The sequence below is a fragment of the Microtus pennsylvanicus genome, chromosome 1, assembly GCF_037038515.1.
Source record: "Microtus pennsylvanicus isolate mMicPen1 chromosome 1, mMicPen1.hap1, whole genome shotgun sequence".
In the NCBI taxonomy this organism is placed as follows: Eukaryota; Metazoa; Chordata; class Mammalia; order Rodentia; family Cricetidae; genus Microtus; species Microtus pennsylvanicus.
Genome location: NC_134579.1, coordinates 164,705,349 through 164,729,423, shown reverse-complemented (window position 1 = coordinate 164,729,423; position 24,075 = coordinate 164,705,349). Strand labels below are relative to the sequence as shown.

General features: G+C 44.4%; 1 protein-coding gene across 2 annotated transcripts in view; it reads right to left on the bottom strand.

Annotated features, from left to right (window-relative positions):
* Sobp (sine oculis binding protein homolog) overlaps positions 1-24,075 on the bottom strand; it is a 169,194-nt gene that overhangs the window by 103,736 nt on the left and 41,383 nt on the right. For both annotated transcript variants that reach the window (XM_075944583.1, XM_075944573.1), the window contains exon 4: positions 13,695-13,846. In XM_075944583.1, the coding sequence (XP_075800698.1) occupies positions 13,695-13,846 (152 nt within the window). The remainder of the gene's footprint in view (positions 1-13,694; positions 13,847-24,075) is intronic.

Here is a 24,075-nt window from a genome sequence, read left to right as displayed (position 1 = left end):
GTATTAAGTAGCACAGCTCCCGATGCATACCCTTGGGATCGAAGCTGCCAATCCACCTGTACCCCAAGGAATATCACCCAGGTTCTTAATCCAAGACAAGCCTCTCTTCCTCATCTCCTGGTCTTTATTTCCCTCGAGGGGCCCTGTCAAGGGAGTCAGCAAACTCCATGTGAATCAGGTGAATCACTGAAAGGCCAGACAACCTTGCTTTTGGTCAGGTTATATTTTGCCAGATTTATGTTGAAGACTAATTCAAGACATAAGTACCGTCCGTTTGTCTATTTACGTATTTCCTCCAGAAGGCTCCTTGAAAGGTGACCCCGAAGCCTCCGTACTGTCCCACAGAGCCCCACCATCTAACTTTTCTCAAAATGTGAAGGAGTCCCAGTCATGACTCTCCAAATTCGTCACACAGTTTCTCTGTGTGTGGTGAGCAGGCTCTACATACGTAAGGGAATAGCGCTGAGAACTGTGTCCCTCAGCACAATCGTGGGTGCTCGCTGGATCCTGCCAACAACTCTTCTGTCCATCAGAGATTTGGTCCCTCTGCCTTCTGGCACCTCAGTCAGTTTCTTGAATTCACTGATGATATCAGAAGATTCAAATGACCATGTAAGTTGTACCCACCCTTTATGAAATCTGTTCTACATCAAAAACTGATGCAGGACGGGAGCCACACCCGGCTTTGTACCATGTCCCTTCCGCTCGCTGCTCATTACCATACAGCCCAGCTCCTGATAGCCAGTGCCTACGATGGCGCTGAGAGTCCCCGTATCCGCTTGCCCTCTCCATTTCCCATTGGTCTTTAACACATCTTCCGAGTTCCTGAGACAGATTTTTCACTCTTCTGAAGGCTGCCTTTTTAGCACTAATAAAACTTTCATACTTGTCTGCTTAATCGCGCCAGCTTTACTGTCCCCTTTTTACTTTTTTTGTTTTTGGCTCAGAGGTATACGAACCATCTGTGCCTCTAAAACAGTTTGCTTAAATAGCCTCCAGGCAGATTTTATGGTTTTTAAGTTTTTTCCTTTAACCTTCAGCCTGCTGTTAGCCATTTTCATCACAGTTTTAAAAGCAGCCTCTTTTGGAAATGACTGTCATTCTGCGGGACTTGCAGGCGCTCCTGGAACTGGAGACAGGGCTGCCATCTCCAGCTGAACTGCAGGCCCCCTCGCAGCTCCTAGCCACCTGAGGCAGCTGCAGGTGTGGGCAGCCTCGGTGAGGGCCAGCTCCTCCATCTGGCGTCCCGAACGGCAAAGCAGACATCTCTCATTAGGAATATTCATGTGCACATCACCCAGTCAGGAACCGGGAAGGCAACATCTGAACTGCTTACCTGCCCTTACAGAACTACCATCGTGATCCCAGGTACTAAAATTAGATGGCAGGAGCGAACAAAGCACACAAAGAGAGGAGGGAGAATCCGTGTCTTCCCGCCAGACTACCGTGCCACAAAAATCACCCTCCGTCACTGTGGCAGGAGACATGCTATGCTCTTTGATCACTGTTGTCCAGTCCGGGGAGCTGAGTGTCAACCAGCATTGCTCTGTCTTAGGACTCATTACCAAACTTCCTATCTGCCCTTGCCTTAATGGTCACATGGCTATGGAGTCCTCTCTCTGGATACGCCATAACTCTGTCTCTTCTCCCAGCCCAGTCTGCTGGCAGGGGTGACTGAACACGTGCCCTCTTTGTGGTTCTTTCCATCAAAACCCACACGTGTCAAGCAGCAAACATCAGGCTCCAAACGCCGCCGCCCCTCACCCGTACCAGTGCGCTTTGCACCAATCCTTGGTTTTCATTGTTGCTTTTCTGACATAGTTGATCATTTAAACCCTTGCAGTTATCGTTGCTCTTACTATCTCTTTACAAAGCGCCCCTGCCTTTGGGCATTATGAGCTGTCTATATCCTTTATGAAATGAATTAGCTTATTGACATTTGGCTAATACTACAAAACATGAAGCTAAATGAAAAGGCAGGGGAGGCAAGGTCAGCAGGTGAGCAGTGACCCCCAAGAGTTGATAGAATGAATAAAATAGAATAAAATCACAAAAAAATGGATGCAGGAGTTAAAGTTTGAAGAACATTTTATTTGCTAGATTTTTTTATGTGAGTCTGTATGCATACATGTATATGCAATGTGCACATGTGTGCATGTTCACATGTGCATGGATGTGCACATGTGAGCATACATATTTGCACACAGAAGTCAAAGAAGAATATTATATGTCCTTCTTCAGGTGTTGCCCTCATTTTTATTGTTAAGACAGCATCTCTCGCTGGCCTAGGCGAGGCTGGCTGAAGAATTGCATGCAGAGGTAGAAATCTGCCATTTGCTCAGCACGGTAGCTTCTTCCTTCCACTCTCTCTTCCCTCTTCAGATTCCACATCCAGCACATCTTCTGCACGGAACTTCCATACTTCCTGATTGGCCACATTCCCACTAGCAGCTCTCATGGCACGGTGCCCACACTATCCTAGACCTTGTCACAGCGAACTTTGCATCTGTGTTATCATTTAACCAAATGCCTACAATCTTCGGGAGGGCAGGAACCAAGTTTTCGATGGCCATGGGAAGCACAAGAACCATCGCAGTGGCTAACTCACAGTGTCAGCTTGGCAAATGTTTGGTGGAAGATTTGGAGATGGATGTTGTAAAGGTTGCAGCTTTCAAAGCCTTTCCTTTTGAGCCACCTGAACATGGTGCCTCCAGGGTCGAGGGCATCACTTTTTTGGAACACTTCCCTTCCTTTCTGTTTAGCAGATAAGACTTAGAGCTACAGAGAAAGTAACTTCAGTGTGTGAGGTGGTGAGCTGTTGAAAACACAGCTCACCCCATCCACGTCTAGGCCAGAGCATCTGCGTTTGCAGATAGCACCAGGCCAGACTAACCCAGGCCATTCACAATAATGAAAATACACATGTACAGGTTCTCTGTTTGAACTGTACCTTCATTACTCTCCAGGAATAGAGATAAGCAACAACTAAGCATGGAGAATTTTGGTCGTATAATCCCATGTTCTAACATCTAAAAAAAGGCAAAGAGAGTTAACTCTTTAACCCTGGTACTACAGCATTCTAAAAACCAGATTACACAAACAGCTAGTCCAGGGGTAGAAGTGGTTATTCATCTAAGCCACCTGAGTGCGAACGACAAGCTTAAGCTTGTAATCCACATTAAGATTCCAGATTACATCAAGCAGACAATTCTAGACAGACAGCGCATTATATGTATCCAAGAAACCAACCTCATGAAATAACTCGAGATCACTGCTCTCTCTGTCTGGGTATGTGCAGCCCCTACCCTGAGCCTGGGTCCACTCTCTCTCTTCCCAGACTGTCATTGTCACAGTTACTCCTCTCCGTAAGCCTTTGGAGCTTAGGGGGAGACAAACACAAAATCAACATAAGAGGAAAGCTCAGATTTTCTCCATCTAACTAGAGAATGCTATGGCCCTCACCATAGCCCCTCCTCATTCAAGGATAAGCCAGTGACGTAGGTGTGGACAGCGAGGGTGGAAAGTCACGACAGAGCCGCTCATTCAGCTGGCTATGACAACAATGAAATGTGCAGCCCTCGCGCTGCTAGGAGCCGCTCCATGATGTCTAAGCACTTGCCCTGGGATACGACCAACACTGCATGAGTGTTGCCGTACAAAAGACGGCAAAGCTAAAACAGTGGGGCCATGGAAGACCACTAGACTGCTGGGTGAGGCTACCCCAGAGTAGGAACCAATTTAAGAGCACCGATGCCTTGTATTACACTCTATTATTTAAACCAGTCCTAGCTAGGCCTGACACGCTCTAGAAGTCGTTACCCAAGTACACTATTCTTTGCATAACATAAACTTCAAGTAGTCTTTGTACCCAAAGATGATCCTGCAAAGTCACGGCTTCCTTTCGTTGCTTTGCTTCCAGAGGCACAGCGTCTGAGAAGCCTGCGGGTGCCGTGCTGTGGGTACTTGCCCTGGCATCCTCTGAGGCTGGGGGTGGACCCGTCTACACTCTAGCCAGCAGGGCCCATCCTTGTTCCTTTCTCCGCATCAGCTCCTCCTCCGAAGGAGAAACACCACTGAATGGGATTGACTTTAGCTACTGGGAAATGTTTCATAATTACTAATGAATAATTCAGCAAATATGGTTATTTTTAGTTTTCTATTACCAGGCACACCCAACTTTGATGGGAATTCTGTCGCCGTTCTCACTTTCCAAATCCCGTTTGTATGCAGGATCTTTAAATGAATCACTGCCTTAATGGAAGTTCAATCAGCCACGACTCTCGGATCGTTTCACTACCTGCACAACAACTTCTGTGGGTTGCATTGCACTTAGAACGAGACTCAGACGACCTCCTCTGTAGCCATCCACATCATCCGTCCCCAGACGCCCCACCCTTCCTGGGCTGTTCAAAACCGCCAAGCCTCTTTCTGCCTTACAACCTCTGTTTTCCTCCTCCTATTCCCTTCTGGCACCTTCTGCTTCAAGACCATCATACAACCAGCTTTGCCGCTGCCTTCTGTTCCACACACCACCTCCTCCAAGGTGACGTCAGTCATCACAAGATGCAAAGCACCCATCACTGTTCATCTCCTCACTCCACCCTTTTCATAACATTTATCACTGCTGGGAATTACATGTATACATCTATCCACCCCACTGGGATATACCTTCTTCTGAGCGTTTAAGGCACAAGGCTTTTCTTTGATTCTCACATATAATTTTATTTCTTCTTCTTCTTCTTTTTTTTTTTTTGAATCAGGATATCCTGTAGCCCAGGCTGTCATGGAGCTCACTGCATTGTCAAGGTTGACTTTCATCACTGTTCCTCCTGTCCCCACCTCCCACATGCTGAGATTACAGGCATGAGCCATCGCATCTGGATTTTAACCTTAGTTTGTTGTTGTTGTTGTTTTGTTTTGTTTTTTGGGGTTTTTTTTGGTGTTTGTTTGTTTTTTTAAACAAGCCTGGCTGTCCTGGAACCCACTCTGCAGACCAGGTTGGCCTCAAACTCACAGAAATCCGTGCACCCCCACTGCCCTGCTTAATTTTTTGTAAACAATGATTAGATGAATAAGTAACAAATCTTAAGAGTGCTTTTTTTTCTAGACTAAAACAAATGAGAACAAGAAGGAGGCATTCACCTTCCACCAGCAAACCCCCCTTGTGCCTCACATCACGATACACATCACATTGCGGCAATTTCAGCAGCACACACTCCTACAGACGCGGTGCCGGGCCATTGCATTCTTACAACAAAGCCACATGTATAATCACAACTTTTCTTCATCTACAACTACAAATAATCCTATCAAGGCACATTACAAGGTAACGTATCTTCTACTAGATCTATACAGAAATCACCACTTTATCATGAATGTTGGTCAGATTTTAGAGGTCATAAATATCTCAAAATTCCTATTACACACTGAGTCTCCAAAACACACTCAGTGGGGAGGGTGTGGCTTTTAACGCTAGAAAGCTAGTCAAGAAATTCAGATGTTAAAAGAGACAATTTAAAAATAAATTTAAAAGAAAATTCAAATTTATATGATTAAAACTACATGTAAAATATTTCATTTATATCATAAATTCTTTTGCTGTAGAAAAATAATCATTTCAAAGTCAAGGCAGGTTTTTTTTCCACAATCAAAAGTGGTTAAAGACATTTCAACATATTTATGAATGATTTCTCCTACATGCCTCTACGGCCTTCTCATAAATCACTATAATGTTTCCAAAGTACATTTGGAAATAAAAAATTTACATCTACTAACTACATTTCCTCTATCTGGAGATGAATTAAGCAGAAAATACATTAATATCTGAATTTATAGTAGAGTAGTTAACCCTTAACCATAGCAAACTAACGAGGAATATTTTACCACGGTAGGATTAATCAGGGCTCTCTAACCTTATGCAATTTGACATTTTAGGGACTTAATCATGAGTGGATTTCATTCCCCTATTTACATTTCATTTGCAGGATAACTTACAAAGACACTGCACGCTCAAATAAACGCAATTCTTGAGCTTAATTGCATCATTTAAAAAAAAGGGTTATTTTAAATAATATTACACAGCTTAAAACCAGTCCTCACTACAAGGATCGTCTCGTCTCTCGGCTAAATTCAGCAATCCCACAGAGAACAAGTCAGGCACAGTGGCGTACCCTTGTAACAGCAGTTACAAAGGTGACCAAAAAAACAGGGCCACAAGTCCAAGGCCTACCTGGTCTACGCAGTGAGTTCAAGGCCAGCTTGGGCAACTTTATGAGATCCTTTCACAAAGTAAACATTGTAAAATCTGGTATATGCTTACCTAACACATGCAACTCCTAGTATCGGGGACAAAACAGGAAGACAAAAAAACAGAACAAAAACTCACGTGAGCAAGTATCAGCACTGACTTGATAAATCTCAGCCTGAATCAGAGCAACGAGACAAATACTGGACTCTGACTTCCATCCCCAGACACTGATCATCGTGTGTCACTTACCAGGATGCTCAGTACACTACAGCTGAATCCAGGAAGTTTCTATGGCTTCATTAAACCATCGGTCAGCCTTCTCAGGTAGGTAGCAGTGTACAGCCCTGCCTACAATAGATGTTTGCAAACCTCCCAAGGTAGTCCATTACCACACATTAGACTCCACTGTATACACAGTCACTCTAAGAGTGGACTGTAACATGGGGAATTTCTACTCAATCTGATATGCAGGGGCAGAAATTAATGGTTCTCAAGATTTTTCTTTATTCCATCCCAATGATAATATGAGCAGAAAGCCAGGAACCCATGGACCAAAGATTGATGCCTAGTTCCTACTTTTACTTAGGTACTCAAAGCTACCCAGAGGTATTGAAATGAAGAGAAACTAAAAATAACCACAGGCACACCCAAAGCTTGGGATCTCGTGTACATGACATTGAGTATACTAGGTTTTAGAACCAGATGCTGCAAATGTCTAGGAAAAAAACAAACAAGCAAAACCTCTGGACTCATTCTACTACCTTAAAATATCCCCATCCAAGCCCCAGGCCTCTTTAGCATTTATGTAGATAGTCAACCTTTATAGCCAAGCATGAATTAACAGTGTGACATCAATCCCAGGAAGATGCCTGACCACTTCCTCTTGGTGTCTCTGGCTAACTCACACAGGATGCCTAAACTTTCCCCCTCCTCTCTTCACCCCTAGGTCTCATGGTGCCTTCCTTTGGCAGTCAGGCGGAGAGGGGAACCCTGATCCTGAATGCAGGTTGTGAGGAGGGAGGCCATCAAAATGACTCTTCAGATAATGTGTGCAACACTCGTTCTTCAAACAAATCCGAACCCCATTAGTAACAAGGCAAGGAACGTGGCCATGCAAGTGACTGGATCAATAAGGAGAATGGATGCCCCAGATAAACAGACCCTGCCCTGGCTGCCTATTTTCTGAACTGCCCACTGCCCAAACAGACAGACTCCGAGCTCCAAATGTGCACATTCATCACCGCGCAGGAGCAGGCCCTGGGACACAATGTGGCTGATGCAACCTGACACTGTGGTTAATGTTAAAGCGGAGTGTGCTCTTAGATGGATTGGATAATTACCGGCAGCTCAGATGAGAAAAACTTGATTTAAGGGACTAGCATTAGCCATCACCAGAAGGGTTAGCCAGAGATTTACCGCGTCTGGAGCTTAACATCTCAGCGTACGTGGCAACAGCCCTACCTGCTTACTGATCAACAGGAAACTAGAGTCAGACTTAGGGAAAATCCCCACTCCGCTTTCCATTCATTGAGAAAACTGAGTCTTGAAGATATTTAGGGTCTTGATCACCTCCTCACTTTAATTTAAAATACTTGATAGTATTCAGAAGTTGGTATTCATTCTGGATAACAGGCTAGAATTATTTTTTTTTTGATTTTTTTCGAGACAGGGTTTCTCCAGGCTAGAATTTTTTGTTTCCCCTCTCAATCTCCGAAACTGTAGCCCGTTAAAAACAGAAGTGTTTGCTAAGTCCTTCTTTTTAGTGCAAACTCACTTGTCCAAACAGATTTTGAAAAAAAAAAACAGGGGGGGAGGGGGTTTCAAGGGTTCTGGTAAATCAGAAGACTCGAGCCTATACCCTAGATTTCAAGTGGCATTCCGAGGGCACTGTGTCCCACCTGCCTGCAGAATGTCTGTTCTGGATCCCCTTCTGGTTTTCTAAAGAAGCCTGCGTTCTAAGCTTTAAACCCACCTACACCTCATTCCACCTGCCAGAGCTTCCCTGCTCTTCCCACTCACGGTGTGCTTCCAGGGACCAACATGGCCCCTCCTCTGCTGTTGCTCCCAGAGGCTCCAGTTTATAGCAGCTCACTAATATTCCACTCCATATTTCAAAACAGGAGAGGACAGGAAAACAATTGGGGTTGTTGCTCTTTTCCCAGAGTTTTCAGAGGACACCCCTGTTTGCTGTGTCTAAAGGGAGCCCTCAGCCTCCAGTCTACTAAGGAAAGGCCTGCGGAGAGGACCGCCCTACGTGTTAAGCAGTTTACAGCCTTTGACTCAAGAGACTGAAGAACCAAGGTCATCCTCCTGCAGGCCAAGTGCAGACAATTTGATCTTGCAAGCTTCCCTAGGCCAGATAAAAGCCAGGGAATCTGCAGAACAACCCTAGGCTCCTGGCCTCATTTACTTTCAAGCTAATGTCCAAGCACCAAGAAAAATCAAGTGGTGGACCTGAGCTTCAGGCATTCAGAGGACATGAATTGTAAGTAATTCCTTAACGTTCTTCTCAAATCTTTGTGAATGATAGCCATTTTATAAATAAAATTTTTCAGGTGTTTAAAGGGAAAAAATGGACAGGCTAATCGGTAGATTAGCATAGCAATTGTTAGAAATTTCGTCTACACTACTGGGTTCTATAATTAAGTCTGAAACCAAGAACTCTTTTGTGTATGCTCAGGTTTAATTTTAAACAAGCAAAAAATAAAAACAAACCCAAACACCATGTGTATAAATAAAATCTAGCTACAAATAACACAATGATGATGCTATTTCCTGATGGGTCCCTCCAAAAGAGACCTCCAATAAAAGACTGGAAGGCATAAAGAGGTATGGGATGAAAATAAAATAAAAGCTTATTGCACAATACCCCCATAGAGTGTCTTTTTTCATGGCAGTTGGCAAGGAACCGCAATGACATTATTTGCAAACATGTCCATCTCTAGCATCTATGATCTCTGCTATATGTCTCTATGGTCCACTGGGAGCATCAGCATATCCGGAAAAAGAATCTGTCTGTTCCTGTCTCGATTCATGGAAAGTAAAATGAAGAACCAAAACTTCGGTGCTCTTAGGAGTTTGTGTTTATTAAATTTCCATTGCCATTCAGAACACTACAAACTTGAGGTTTGAACAAGGAAAGAAAACAGTCATCTATGGCTTACATTGGCCGCTTTTCTTCAGTTTTGATTTCCTGATTTATTTCTAGATACTAGCTTAGACAACAGGATATTTATTTCCCATGAAAAAGAGAAGACTATTAAATAAATTCTAAATGGAAAAGACTACTATTTGCAGTCTTGTTACTATTCTTTTTTAGAAAGATAATAAAAAGAATATTTTAAGCACTCTGCTATTTTACAAAGCAAAACTGATATTAAAAGGTTGAACTCAGGCTGGAGAGTTGGCTCGGTGGTTAAGAGCACTGGCTGTTCTTCCAGAGAACAGGTTCAATTCCCAGCATGCACATGGCAGCTCACAACTGTCTGTAACTCCAAATCCGAGACAGATACGTGCAAGCAAAACACCCATACACACACAACAAACATAAAACAAACTAAGAGTAAAATCAAAAAAGGTCAAACTCAATGTTTCTGCATCGCTTGCAAAAACAGTAAGGATGCTTTGCGACCTCCCAACTTTTTACGAATCTTCAGGATAAAAATGTTCTCATATCCTGTTGCACTGTGGCCTCAAAAAGTGGATTGGAAAAGAGTGAGTTATCAGCCCTCTAAAAAGTTGTCCCTGTTTTGAACCTCATGAAAGAGGAGGCAGAAAAGGTGTAAGGGCCTGAAGGAATGGAGGACACCGGGAGAACGAGACCCTCAGATCAACAGAGCAAAGCTCATACGAACTCCCAGAGACGGCAGCAGATATACAGGCTTACAGGGTCTGTACTAGGTCCTCTGCACATGTAGTACAGCTTTGAGGTTAGTATTTCTATGGAATTCCTCAGTCTATGAACAAATGGGTCTCTGATTCTTGTGCCTTTGGGGGGAGGAGGCTCATTTCCTTCTGTTGGGCAGCCTTGTCCAACTTCAGTGTGATGGGTTTTGTTTTATCTTATTATATTTTATTTTGTTATGTTAAGTTGTTATCTCTCAGAAGCCTGTCTTTTCTAATGAGAGACCAAAGGGCAGTGGACCTGGATGGGAAGGGAAGGGGGAAGGAACTGGAAGGAGCAGAGGGAGGGGAAACTGTAATCAGGATACACTGTATAAAAAAAATCTATTTTTAAGGGGGGGGGGAGTTGTCCCTGTCACAAATAATGGAAATGATGTGCCCTCGTTCACCCAATGCCCATAGTCTACATAACCCTCCCACACTGGTTTAAATGTCTTTGCGTCAGCAGTGGAACCTTGTAGAAATTGGGATTTTATAAGATACCTTATGAATAACACCACATACATCTCAGAGCCAACATCCTGCAATGTGTAAACTTGTAGCTGCTTGAACTCCTTAAGAGAATACAGCTGTGACTCACGGGCCTCTCAAAGACTGTTAGTAGGAGCAGCTTGCAAAAGGCACGCTTGCAGCAACCCAAATAACTTCTACATGAATATTGAAGTTCAATTTCAAATACACCATAACAGGTTAACTCGGCTTCCCCCTAGCTCACCTGACTTTAAAGGACCAAGCTTTATGAGAGGTGAGTGTGACGTGTTTTTTTCCCCCCACTGACTGAGTCCCAAAGAAAACGAAAGACTGGAGAAGCAAATGAAATTTAAAGAGCTCATTTTCATGGGCCTTCATTTTGAGTGAGTGTTGGGCTATTTTTATCCTTTCTTTCTTATTTTTTTTAAGCAGCAACAACGCCATGCTGCCTGTATACGCAAGCATTTGTGACGAGGCGCGCGCAGGGACCCACGGCACAGCTGTCCAATTTACATTCACAAATGCAGGTGTTGCTCAGACACAAAGCAGGGGTCGGCTGAATACCGGTCCTAATTACCTACCTTGTCTATGAGAGTTTTCCTTTGTAAAGTTATGCATGCAATTTGGGTTCAACTTGGAAGCCATTTTTAGATCCCAGCATGCTATCCAGCAAGAAATGGGCTGTCATTATAAAGCATAATTTACAGCATAGTTAATTTTACATTTTTTAAAAATTTTACATTAATTTTACATTTAAATGTCTACTCTACACCTAAGACAAAACTCTAATCTGTATATTCACTATTCACTGTTTTCCATCTCCTTCTCGGTATTTAGAAACACTGTTGTTATGTAGAAATGGGAAGGATTTCTTCCTCTTTCTAAGATGATGTCACAATCCTGACGATGAAGACTAAGGACTTTATTAGATGATACAAGAAGAGATATAGCTATCTATCTGCCACCGTCTGCAGTGGGGAACACACTGAGGCTTATAACAGCAGTTCTTAGAGATGGCCGGATGCAGGGCTGGGATCTAATGTGAGCCATTAGGAAACCTAATCCCTAAATGAAATGAGCACGAAATCCTCCCAGCTAACAGCAGTGCAGCAGCTGGACATGTTTATAGTAATACAATAGGATACTGTTTCAGAGGTAACACTCGGGGACAAAAGAACCCAGCAGGTAAGGCAGCACGCTTATTTCGCTGTTTGGAAAAGCTGAACAGGCAGAGGTTTGGGATACACAAACAGGAAAGAAGACAGGTAATGTGTGCACTAAGGGGCCAGAGAGACCAGCAGGCAAAGGCACTGACCAAGTCAAACCACAGCAAGCTGCTGGGCACCCATCCCAGTAGCTCCTCATAGCAGGCCTCCCTTCAGCACTGATTTTGCCTTCTATAAATTCCCAATACTAAATCTTACCCTGGTTCCCATTATTCATCTTTCAAATATGTATGCTATGGAAGCTTACATTCAGTTTGATCTTAAACTTTTATCATGATATTTTACGAGCATATATGTATACAGCTATATGAATATGTATGTATGTATATATACATATGTGTGTATGCATATTTGTATACACACATATACTGTACAACATAGGACTCTAGACTGCTTTTCCAATGGCTTCAGATGTCTTTCTTCAAAGGCTTACTACAAAGTAGTGTAGCTTACTTTACAAAGTCTAACTGTGTCACCAGGGTTGTGACAAATGCATCTTGCTTGGCCTTATTCTCCAGAAGCAGTCCATCAAGATTCAGATCCTTAGTCCCTCAGAATTCTAGAATGACAAGAAGCCCTGTTCTATAGCCATATTCTGGGGAGGAATGCGAAATATTTTGTTGTGGTAAGTAGGGCTTTAAAGAAAAGAAATCACTGGGCACACTCCCAGGGTCAATCTAGTGCTCAGCATTCAGAAAGGGAGCCTGGGCTCCTGGAGCTCACTCCAATCCCCACCCCAGGGAAAGTGAACCCCACTCCTGACCATTCCCAAAGACATCTGACAATTTCTTTACTTGCCTCCTAGTTCCAATGAAGCTCATGAGCCTAATTCTTACAGACTGCTACGAAAATTCCAACTGGCTGAACTCTGCAACCTAATTCTTCGGGCATTATGTTTCTTGGGCAGAATGGATGTGACTCAGAATGCAGGCGATTGCATGCTGCAGTGGTGCTTGCGGTGCAGTGAGCCGCACTTAGCATTCAAGATTGCAAATGTTAGACTTTGAAAAGGCAGGTTCCTGCTGCAAGAACAGACAGGTTTTTATCTTGTATCACAGAAAGGGAAATGCAAGTGCTTAGCAAAATGTGTGCGGGTTTGTGAATTGTGGAAGTTTTACAGATCAATGAGAAATAATCAAGGCCTAGAAACTGACTTCGGTACTCGGTGGCCAAAGGCTTTTCCAGTTCTTTAGGGTTGGGATGTGAGTGTGCAGATGTGTACATGTGCTTGTTAAGACATCATACAGTCTGTTTCCCATCAAGAGTGGCCATTTTCGGACCTAAACTGTCCTTTTAAACAAAGCCAAGTGGGAACTGTTACTACGGCTCTTCCTGTGTTTATACACCACACTCTCAGACATGAGCTGTTCATCTCTGCTCCTCTTGTCAAGCTCAATCAACTTTAACACAGTGTGTCAAGGGAGGTTTGACAGCTTTTGTCTTGACTAGACTCTGTGAACCAGGTTTTGGAAAACAGCAGCTATATCCCCACTGTATGGGTATACTAAAGCCTCTACAGCTAGCGTCTCACTCTCCTGAGAAACTTCTGTCGTTTTTTTCTCTGGTGGGCTCTGGACTGTGCCCTCTTACTAAGCCACCTCTGGTTAGGACAGTGGCTGGGATTTCAGTGTCTTCCTCGGATTCCACTCACCCTCTCAGAACTCAAACACCAAGCCACAAGAAACTGATAGACAAGTTGGGGTTTCTTATTACAAAAAGTTAAGCATGACAGGAAGAAACAGACAAAACAAAATCAAAACACGCAAAGGGGAGGGCCACAGTGTGTCCAGCTAGGGCTAGGAGGCGCATGCGCACGAGGTGGCCAGCAGCCTCACTAAGGTGCTTACCTTGTTTCTTTTGAAGTAGGCTCTCCGGCAGGCGGCAAAGCACTTCTCGCTGCAGAAGCTTTTCACCTCACTTCCCATACTCAGGGAATAGCGCTTGATTCCCACTTTCTGGCACCAGGCACACATTATTTGTACATTTGACACATCATCTTCTATAATAAAAGTATAAGAAAAACGTTCATATCAGAAGCAAACATCCGTTCGTATTTAGACACACCCTGACCCTGACAGAGCTCCCGGGGTCGACTTGCAATTTCCGAACCTCACCATTTTCTGATAGAACAGGATGGCCAGTCTTATGGGGTGGAGCGGTAGGTACATTTGTTTGTTTCTCTCCTCAGGGGTATGTGGATGCTGATGTTTCCACAAGGCATTTTACTTAGAAACCAGAGCAACGAGACTACAAAGCTGCAAGAGTTCCAGGACTTCTTAGCCTCCTCTCAAAGTGCCTAGTCAATAGCCACAGTGAAAAACAAAGAGGCGCGTAAAATAAACAGCCCGTTTAGTCAAAGGGCCTGCGGAAAGTCTTCAACACGGGCACTGGGTGGGGCGCTCTGTGCCATGAGAACCTGAGTGTGCCATGCAATGCCTTCGTGTGAGCGTTGACAGTCGGGGGCCAGCAGCCCTAGGCATGTTCTCATCACAGGTAAGTGAACTGTGCTGTTGTTTCCTATGGCAGAATGATCCCCAAGTCAGCTGTCTCATCAAAAAGGGAGAAGTTGTAAATGGCCAGATCCTGGCAATGGGCAGCGTGAAGACCTGGCTTCCTGGGCATTCTCCTACAGTGAGCCTTCAGGCACTGGGGACCTCAGGGAAACACCAGCCTGATTTAGCATTTGATGTGGTTTCTGGGCCTTTGAAGAAGGGATGGTAATGAGGGTATGAGAGCATTCTTAGCCAGACTGGAGTTGGGGTGTCCTCTCAGCTCCTGGAAGACCCCTCAACCATGTCAACAGGTGCTCAGATGGGTTCTAGATGGTATGCCAATATTTTTAATATTTAAAACACTATATTGCATGTCCTTTATGTGAGAAGGAGAAACTTAGCCAGTACAAGCTACCATGACTGTCACGTCCATTATTGCTTAAGACAGATGGGTGGTTAAAGCAAGCAAAGAGAATGAATTAAATTAAATATACTGGGTAAAGCACAGTGCAGACAGGGAGAAACTACAGTAGGGTGGAGTCGGTGACACTCAAATGCCTGAAACTTGGGAATATCAGTCTCTTTTAGGGAAATAAAGATAATATTAGAAATAGTTTAAAATATTTTCTGGCTGCTTCTTAGGAGCTTTCACTATATTTTGAATAGAACACTTCATCCTTTCATTTGATTCTCTGTGTGTGTGTGTGTCTGTGTCTGTGTGCATGTCTGAGTGTCTGTGTGCATGTCTGAGTGTGTGTGCATGTCTGAGTGTGTGTGCATGTCTGAGTGTGTGTGTGCATGTCTGAGTGTGTGTGTGCATGTCTGAGTGTGTGTGTGCATGTCTGAGTGTCTGTGTGAATGTCTGAGTGTGTGTGTGCATGTCTGATTGTCTGTGTGCATGTCTGAGTGTCTGTGTGTGCATGTCTGAGTGTCTGTGTGCATGTCTGAGTGTCTGTGTATGCATGTCTGAGTGTGTGTGTGTATGTCTGAGTGTGTGTGCATGTCTGAGTGTGTGTGCATGTCTGAGTGTGTGTGTGCATGTCTGAGTGTGTGTGCATGTCTGAGTGTGTGTGTGCATGTCTGAGTGTGTGTGCATGTCTGAGTGTGTGTGTGCATGTCTGAGTGTGTGTGCATGTCTGAGTGTGTGTGCATGTCTGAGTGTGTGTGTGCATGTCTGAGTGTGTGTGCATGTCTGGGTGTCTGGGTGCATGTCTGAGTGTCTGTGTATGTATGTCTGAGTGTGTGTGTGCATGTCTGAGTGTCTGTGTGCATGTCTGAGTGTGTGTGCATGTCTGAGAGTGTGTGTGCATGTCTGAGAGTGTGTGTGCATGTCTGAGTGTGTGTGTGCATGTCTGAGTGTCTGTGTGAATGTCTGAGTGTCTGTGTGTGCATGTCTGAGTGTCTGTGTGAATGTCTGAGTGTCTGTGTGTGCATGTCTGGGTGTCTGTGTGCATGTCTGAGTGTCTGTGTATGCATGTCTGAGTGTGTGTGTGCATGTCTGAGTGTGTGTGTGCATGTCTGAGTGTGTGTGCATGTCTGAGTGTGGGTGCATGTCTGAGTGTGTGTGTGCATGTCTGAGTGTGTGTGTGCATGTCTGAGTGTCTGTGTGAATGTCTGAGTGTCTGTGTGTGCATGTCTGAGTGTCTGTGTGCATGTCTGAGTGTCTGTGTGTGCATGTCTGAGTGTCTGTGTGCATGTCTGAGTGTCTGTGTGCATGTCTGAGTGTCTGTGTGTGTATGTCTGAGTGTCTGTGTGCATGTCTGAGTGTCTGTGTGCATGTCTGAGTGTGTGTGTGCATGTCTGAGTGTGTGTGTGCATGTCTGAGTGTCTGTGTGAATGTCTGAGTGTCTGTGTGTGCATGTCTGAGTGTCTGTGTGCATGTCTGAGTGTCTGTGTGTGCATGTCTGAGTGTCTGTGTGCATGTCTGAGTGTCTGTGTGCATGTCTGAGTGTCTGTGTGTGTATGTCTGAGTGTCTGTGTGCATGTCTGAGAGTGTGTGTGCATGTCTGAGTGTGTGTGTGCATGTCTGAGTGTCTGTGTGAATGTCTGAGTGTCTGTGTGTGCATGTCTGAGTGTCTGTGTGAATGTCTGAGTGTCTGTGTGTGCATGTCTGGGTGTCTGTGTGCATGTCTGAGTGTCTGTGTATGCATGTCTGAGTGTGTGTGTGCATGTCTGAGTGTGTGTGTGCATGTCTGAGTGTGTGTGTGTGCATGTCTGGGTGTCTGTGTGCATGTCTGAGTGTGTGTGTGCATGTCTGAGTGTCTGTGTGTGCATGTCTGAGTGTCTGTGTGCATGTCTGAGTGTCTGTGTGTGCATGTCTGAGTGTCTGTGTGTGCATGTCTGAGTGTCTGTGTGTGCATGTCTGAGTGTCTGTGTGCATGTCTGAGTGTGTGTGTGCATGTCTGAGTGTCTGTGTGCATGTCTGAGTGTCTGTGTGTGTATGTCTGAGTGTCTGTGTGCATGTCTGAGTGTCTGTGTGCATGTCTGAGTGTGTGTGTGTGTGTGTGTGTGTGCATGTCTGAGTGTCTGAGTGTGTGTGTATGTCTGCGTGTCTGTGTGTGTGTGCATGTCTGAGTGTGTGTGTGTGCATGTCTAAGTGTCTCTGTGTGTGTGCATGTCTGAGTGTTAGTTTGCATGTGTATATATGTGTGTGTGTGTGTGCATGTCTGAGTGTCTGTGTGCATGTCTGAGTGTCTGTGTGTGCATGTCTGAGTGTCTGTGTGTGCATGTCTGAGTGTTAGTTTGCATGTTATATATATATGTGTGTGTGTGTGTGTCTGTGTGCATGTCTAAGCATGTGTGTGTACGTATGCATGTCTGAATGTGTCTGTGTGTGTATGTCTGAGTGTCTGTGTGCATGTCTGAGTGTGTGTGTGTGTGTGTGTGCATGTCTGAGTGTCTGTGTGTGCATGTCTGAGTGTCTGTGTGTGCATGTCTGAGTGTCTGTGTGCATGTCTGAGTGTCTGTGTGCATGTCTGAGTGTCTGTGTGCATGTCTGAGTGTCTGTGTGTGTATGTCTGAGTGTCTGTGTGCATGTCTGAGTGTGTGTGTGTGTGTGCATGTCTGAGTGTCTGAGTGTGTGTGTATGTCTGCGTGTCTGTGTGTGTGTGCATGTCTGAGTGTGTGTGTGTGCATGTCTAAGTGTCTCTGTGTGTGTGCATGTCTGAGTGTCTGTGTGTGCATGTCTGAGTGTTAGTTTGCATGTGTATATATGTGTGTGTGTGTGTGCATGTCTGAGTGTCTGTGTGCATGTCTGAGTGTCTGTGTGTGCATGTCTGAGTGTCTGTGTGTGCATGTCTGAGTGTTAGTTTGCATGTTATATATATATGTGTGTGTGTGTGTGTCTGTGTGCATGTCTAAGCATGTGTGTGTACGTATGCATGTCTGAATGTGTCTGTGTGTGTATGTCTGAGTGTCTGTGTGCATGTCTGAGTGTGTGTGTGTGTGTGTGCATGTCTGAGTGTCTGTGTGTGCATGTCTGAGTGTCTGTGTGTGCATGTCTGAGTGTCTGTGTGCATGTCTGAGTGTCTGTGTGCATGTCTGAGTGTCTGTGTGCATGTCTGAGTGTCTGTGTGTGTATGTCTGAGTGTCTGTGTGCATGTCTGAGTGTGTGTGTGTGTGTGCATGTCTGAGTGTCTGAGTGTGTGTGTATGTCTGCGTGTCTGTGTGTGTGTGCATGTCTGAGTGTGTGTGTGTGCATGTCTAAGTGTCTCTGTGTGTGTGCATGTCTGAGTGTCTGTGTGTGCATGTCTGAGTGTTAGTTTGCATGTGTATATATGTGTGTGTGTGTGTGTGTGCATGTCTGAGTGTCTGTGTGCATGTCTGAGTGTCTGTGTGTGCATGTCTGAGTGTCTGTGTGTGCATGTCTGAGTATCTGTGTGTGCATGTCTGAGTGTTAGTTTGCATGTTATATATATATGTGTGTGTGTGTGTGTGTGTGTGCATGTCTAAGCATGTGTGTGTACGTATGCATGTCTGAATGTGTCTGGGTGTGCATGTATGAGTGTCTTGTGTATTTGTGTGTCTGACTATGTATGTGTCTGTATGTATAGTGAATGTGCATGTACGTGTGTGTGGGTGTGTGCACGTGTCTGTGGACATGTGTGTGCATGCATGTGTGTGTCTGTAGGCATGTGGGGGGGGGGCATGTATGTGTGCGTGGGGGGGGCATGTCTGTGTGTGTGTCTGTGGGCATGTGTGTCTGTCTGTCTGTCTTTCTGTCTGTCTGTGGGCATGTGTATGTGTGTGTCTGTGGGCATGTGTGTGTGTCTGAGGGCATGTGTGTTTGTCTGTCTTTCTGTCTGTCTGTGGGCATGTGTATGTGTGTGTGTCTGTGGGCATGTGTGTGTGTCTGTCTGTCTTTCTGTCTGTCTGTCTGTGGGCATGTGTATGTGTGTGTGTCTGTGGGTGCGTGTGTGTGGGCGTGCGTAGCCCTAGTCGCCACTCTTAGCAGCAATCCTTCTTTACAGATCTGTTTTGTTCTAAGCCAGATTCATGATTCAGACATGAATGGGAATCACAAACTACCCAACAAGCTCTGGTGCAGCGTGTCTGATTTCTGAGTAAAATCCCCCAAAGACTAATTGCTAAGCAAGGCCTGATCCATGAGTTGTTGACATATTCATGGTTCACAGAGTCTGTCATGCAATCATTCCATTTCCAGGGGAAAGATTTGGTTTGAGGCACTGTGGCCATCAGCCTGCAAAATTAGAAACAAACTAATTTATAATGCAGTGACACGGCTTCTTCTCCGCAAGTGTCCACTCAGACCCACGTGCAGCACTTTGTCTACCACAAAAGAATAAACGTCGTCATTTTAATAATTTGTGCGATTTCTCAAATCACATTTCAGAATCTATGACTCATTATCAAACAAGACAGCATAAAAAGAGAATCTTTGATGTTAGCAAACACTTTTGATAACATAACAGCCTTTAAATAAAGTCAAAAATATAAATTCAAATGTAACATAATTACCGCATTGACAGATGTGTTCTGCCAATTATTTCTATTTCGCATGATTTCGATATGGATTCCTGTCTACACACAGATACTTCATGTGGCAAGAAAAGTTAGCAAGAGTTCTCTAGGTGACCGCATGTGAAGTGCATCCTTGGATTGGTAACCATTTTAAAATGATCGCCCATCACTACTACACTAACAAGCCCTAATAATTCCTATTGTCCCCATTGATACAACGCCTTAAAATCTTAGGCTCCTGAAAAAGAAGAAGACACCACACAGCTCTCATAAATGACCCACGCAATGGTCTTGCTTCTGGTGAGATCTGTAAGGGAAAAAAATGTCATGAAGGAGATCATTTGTTCTCACAGTTCAAGGAGGACCCGATTTCCCAAGGAGCCATTCCAGAACATTCATCTCCCCTCAGCATGTCTGGCTTGACAAAGGAAGCGTGAGTTTTAAAGTCCTGACTTTGTTGGCTGCGATGGACTGGAGCAGAGACTAGAAGGGCAAGGTAGAGCGCTTAGCCCACCACAGGGCCTGGCCCTGGGGAGGACACACACATGTACAGGATCAAAGGGCATCTCAGGCCACCCGGTAGGCCCGCTTGTCATGTTCTAAAGAGTGGCAAGGACACCACTTCCTGACAACAGGACCTAACAAATAAAAGCATTAAAATTGAAAACATACTGGGTTCATGCAATATTCTTACTAGAAAGCTCCAAGGTGGGAGGTAAGACAAAGGAATCGTGCAGTTTGGTTTTCGCGGTGAGAAGAGTTGTCGGATGGTAGCTGGCATCTGTCCTGTTAAATAAATCAGCATTCCTGTCTGTTCTGCTTCCTACAGGCAAATACTCTGGGAAAGGCCCAGCAGACGTCTCCTGTCCTGTCATCCAGCTTCTCAACAATGAACGACCCAAAGATGAGTCTGGGAAGTGGGTTATTCCAAAAGGTCACAGAAATATTTTCAGACATGGCAGGTATTCCAGTCTTATAACAGCCAATTAATGCCACACTTCAGAAACTAAAAGAACTGTAATGGTTCGTCAGTCAGAACAGCTCAGATTCTATCACCAGACGCAGTGTCTTATAGAATGACTACCCCTAAAAAGTAAACCTTTCCTAAGAAATTGCAGCCAAAATGTGTTTCAATTAAATCTGTTTTTTTTTTTTAACCTTGAAGTCTGGTGTGCTTTTATCATCAATTTGACACAACCTAGAGTTGTGGGGAAGAGGAAACCTCAGTTGAGGATTTACCTAGATCAGACTGGCCCGTGGGTATGTCTGCACAGAATTATCATGGCTATTAATTGATGTAGGAGGCTCTAGCCCACTATGGGCAGTACCTGTGTGTGAGCCAGTAAGCAGCTATCACCCATAGTTTCTGGCTGTCTTGAGCTCCCAGGCTGATGTACCTCAGTGACTGACTGTGACCTGGAAGTATAAACCAAACAAACTCTCTCCCAATTTGCTGCTGGCCCGAGAATTTCAGCACAGCAACAGAAAGGGAACTAACTGTGGTAACAGCATGTATGCTTACCTGGTGAGACAGAAGGTTTGGCAACTCAGCTTCTTCCTAAGGGGACCTATTTTCAATGATTTATTTTTTTTTTTTAAGTCTCCAAACTAGATAAAAAAATTTTATTTATCTCCTACGTAGGCTAAAAGTGTGCACCATTAAAGACTTGGGGTTATATCATTGAAGACTCATATGACTGACAGGCTTATATTGCGGCCTATATTATGGCAATTAGCCTGTATTTTTTCATAATGAACAATGCAGCAACAAAGGCAAAATGCTTAGTGTTAAATAACATTCCCAGAGTGAAGAGTCTGTATACCATGATAAAATTTTCATGTGCCACATATAAATATTTATCAGGCAAGAATGCATGTTTCAATTAATCAGGAAAGTTGGTGCCACCTCTTTAGCATTTAATCAAGTAAAATGTTTGTGGCGTCTTCTTTCTAATGTTCGAAGAGCTATAAGACATTTTTCTAGTGTGCGTTCCAGAAAAAGAAGTCCAGATTAATAACTCTAAGATGAAATAAAAGTTGTATTTGTTTATAACTGTACAGAGAAATATGAGTGTGCACATTTCTGAAATGCCTTGCTGAGTGGCTTGAGCAATTGCCTTATCTGGTGACTTTTAAAAATAAGGATGGCCATTGGTCAGTGGTCTTCTTAGGCCACTTCAACTGAAGCAATGAAAAGAAATACTGAATTACTTGATACGAGCCCAAGGAAAATCGAGGGGACCTCAGCAGGCCCCAAACAATGACGCTGTGACTTTAGTAGCAACTTCCATGAGAGTATAAAACTGAGAACAAATGAAAAGGAATTTGCTGGCTCTCCTGCCACAATTCCTAGAATTCACACATCCAAACAACCATCTGAGGACCTCAAGTATGTATGAAACACCTTGCAAAGTTGCCTGAAGATGCTCCTGTGTGCTCTCCACACCATGGAATGAGAGCCTGGGCAGCGCTCGGGTCAGTTTGCTTGCAGGAGCTGCTAATTTAAGAACAGGATGAAGGGGAGGCCAGCGAGACGGCATGGCTGGCAAAGGCACTTGCCGCCACGCCTGGCGACTTGAGTTTCATACCCAAGACACATGTGGAGGGAAGACAGAAAAAACTTCAAAAGTTGTCCTCTGAGCCCTCTCTATACACCTGTTACACACACACACACACACACACACACACACACACACACACACCACAGGCAAAACTAGAGTTTAAACTTGATTTTCTTTTCAGTCTATCTGCAAAGAAAGAAATTTCATCTCGAAATGATTCAATTCTAAAGATCTTAAGGCATTCCAAGTTAACAGTCTCTATAGCAATGGTGCTCAGCCTTCCTAACGCTGCGACCCTTCAATACTGTTCCTCATGCTGTGCTGACCCCCAACCATAAAATTACATCTTTGCTATTTCGTAACTGTATTTTTGTTACTGTTATGAATCATAATGCCAATGTCTAACATGCGACCCTTGTGAAGGGGTCACGATCCACAGGTTGAGAACCGCTGCTCTAGAGGCTCCTGCAGGAACTTCAGCACAATTCTCCGTGCTCTGGAAGTGAGCCCACGAAGAGGGCTGTGGAAAACTTGAACCCCGTACCAATAGGAAATCATGGCTGCCCACCATCCAGTACTTCCTAGCTTCCAGGCACAGCGTATTTCACCCTCCTCTCCATTATTTACTCTTAATCGCAACCACCCACCCCCAGGTGGACACTCACTCTTTCCCAGCTGTGGAGGTGGAAAGAGAGTTTAGAGGTGGCGCCATCTGCTCCAGCTTGCACAGCAAGCCCACACCTAAGCCCACGTGCAGGCTTCCAGAGGCGGAGCTCTCAACCCCTGGACCTTAGCGACCAGTGCCTTTCCAAGAAGGTAAGGCGACACACCACTCACATGCACATCCCCGGTGAAAAAGAACAAAAGCTACCTCTGATTTGGCTACTGACAAACAGCTGAGAGACATGCAGGTAGATTTAGCTGAAATCAGAAAGGTCAAGTGTCTTGGAGGAGACGGATGAAGTGTTAGTCAATCAATACACATTGATTGATTTTTTTTTAAACAAACAAGTTAAAGGCCCACAGTGCAAGCTTTGCTCTTTTATGACTGGGAGACACAGTGCTACAAATATTCCAGCTGAACATGTAGCAGCAAGTACTCCGTAGCCGCTGAGGAATAAGATGGCAGAAGGAATAGCGGGCAGGAAGCAGCTATTCTAACCACAAGGCGAACAACATTCTCACCAGCCTTCTCAGGACAGGGAATCACTGGTACATGAGTCCTTCTGGCTTTTCATGTGGCAAAGGGAGACCACCCACATACCTGATTTCAAAGGTGCCACTGTGAAATATCCTAGTTTCAAAGAACTCTCCCTCAATTGCCCACTAATATTAAATTCAACCATTGGAGGATCATTTATTTGTCTCTATTATATCTTACTCCCAAGTATAAAGTTTCTAAAAGCAAAGAGTTTCTCCATATTTGTAAATCATAATTCTATTTATATAAACATAAAGTTTATATTTTAGGCTCAGTGATTTATTGTAAAAAGTGTCCACGGGTGAGGGGGGAGTGGCGTGCTGGAGGTAGGGCTGGTTCCAGTGAGAAAGGCAAAGAAGCAGCAATGGGAGAAGCAAGAACACAAGAAGCCTCAGGTTACTGCTAAGCATATGGCTTGCTGTGTCTGTGCACACATGTATGGGCATGCATACCTGCAGAGGCCAAAGGACAGCTTTAGATGCCGTCCTCAAGAACACAGTCCATTTTCCTTGAAGCAGGGTCTCTTATTGGCCTGAGCTCACAATGGGCTAGACTGAGTAGACCCTAAGATCCAGGGATCTGTATGTCTTTACCCACCGAGGGAGTTACAGGAACCCTACCACACCTTCTTAAAATGGATTCTGGGGGCTAAACTCAGGTCCTCAGCAATTTACAGACTGAGCTATTTCCCCAGTTCTTGGGAATCTTTTTGAGCCCTCAAATTCAGCACAAAAGATATGAAAGTACTAGGGAAGAATGGCATATAGCTAGGAATCATTAGAAATGAAAAAAGTAAGAGGGAGGTCTACTGTCGGCAGCTTCAAGGTGTGACATCCTTCACACAAATAAAATAATAGCGTATACTGCCTTGCAAACATAAGTGGCTACCGTATGAAACACAGCATGGCAGGCATCATAATGTCTTATTAAAAAGACCGAGACAGAGACACTGGTGTAAACATCACACCTTCAATGCCCTGGTTTCTCTTCCTAT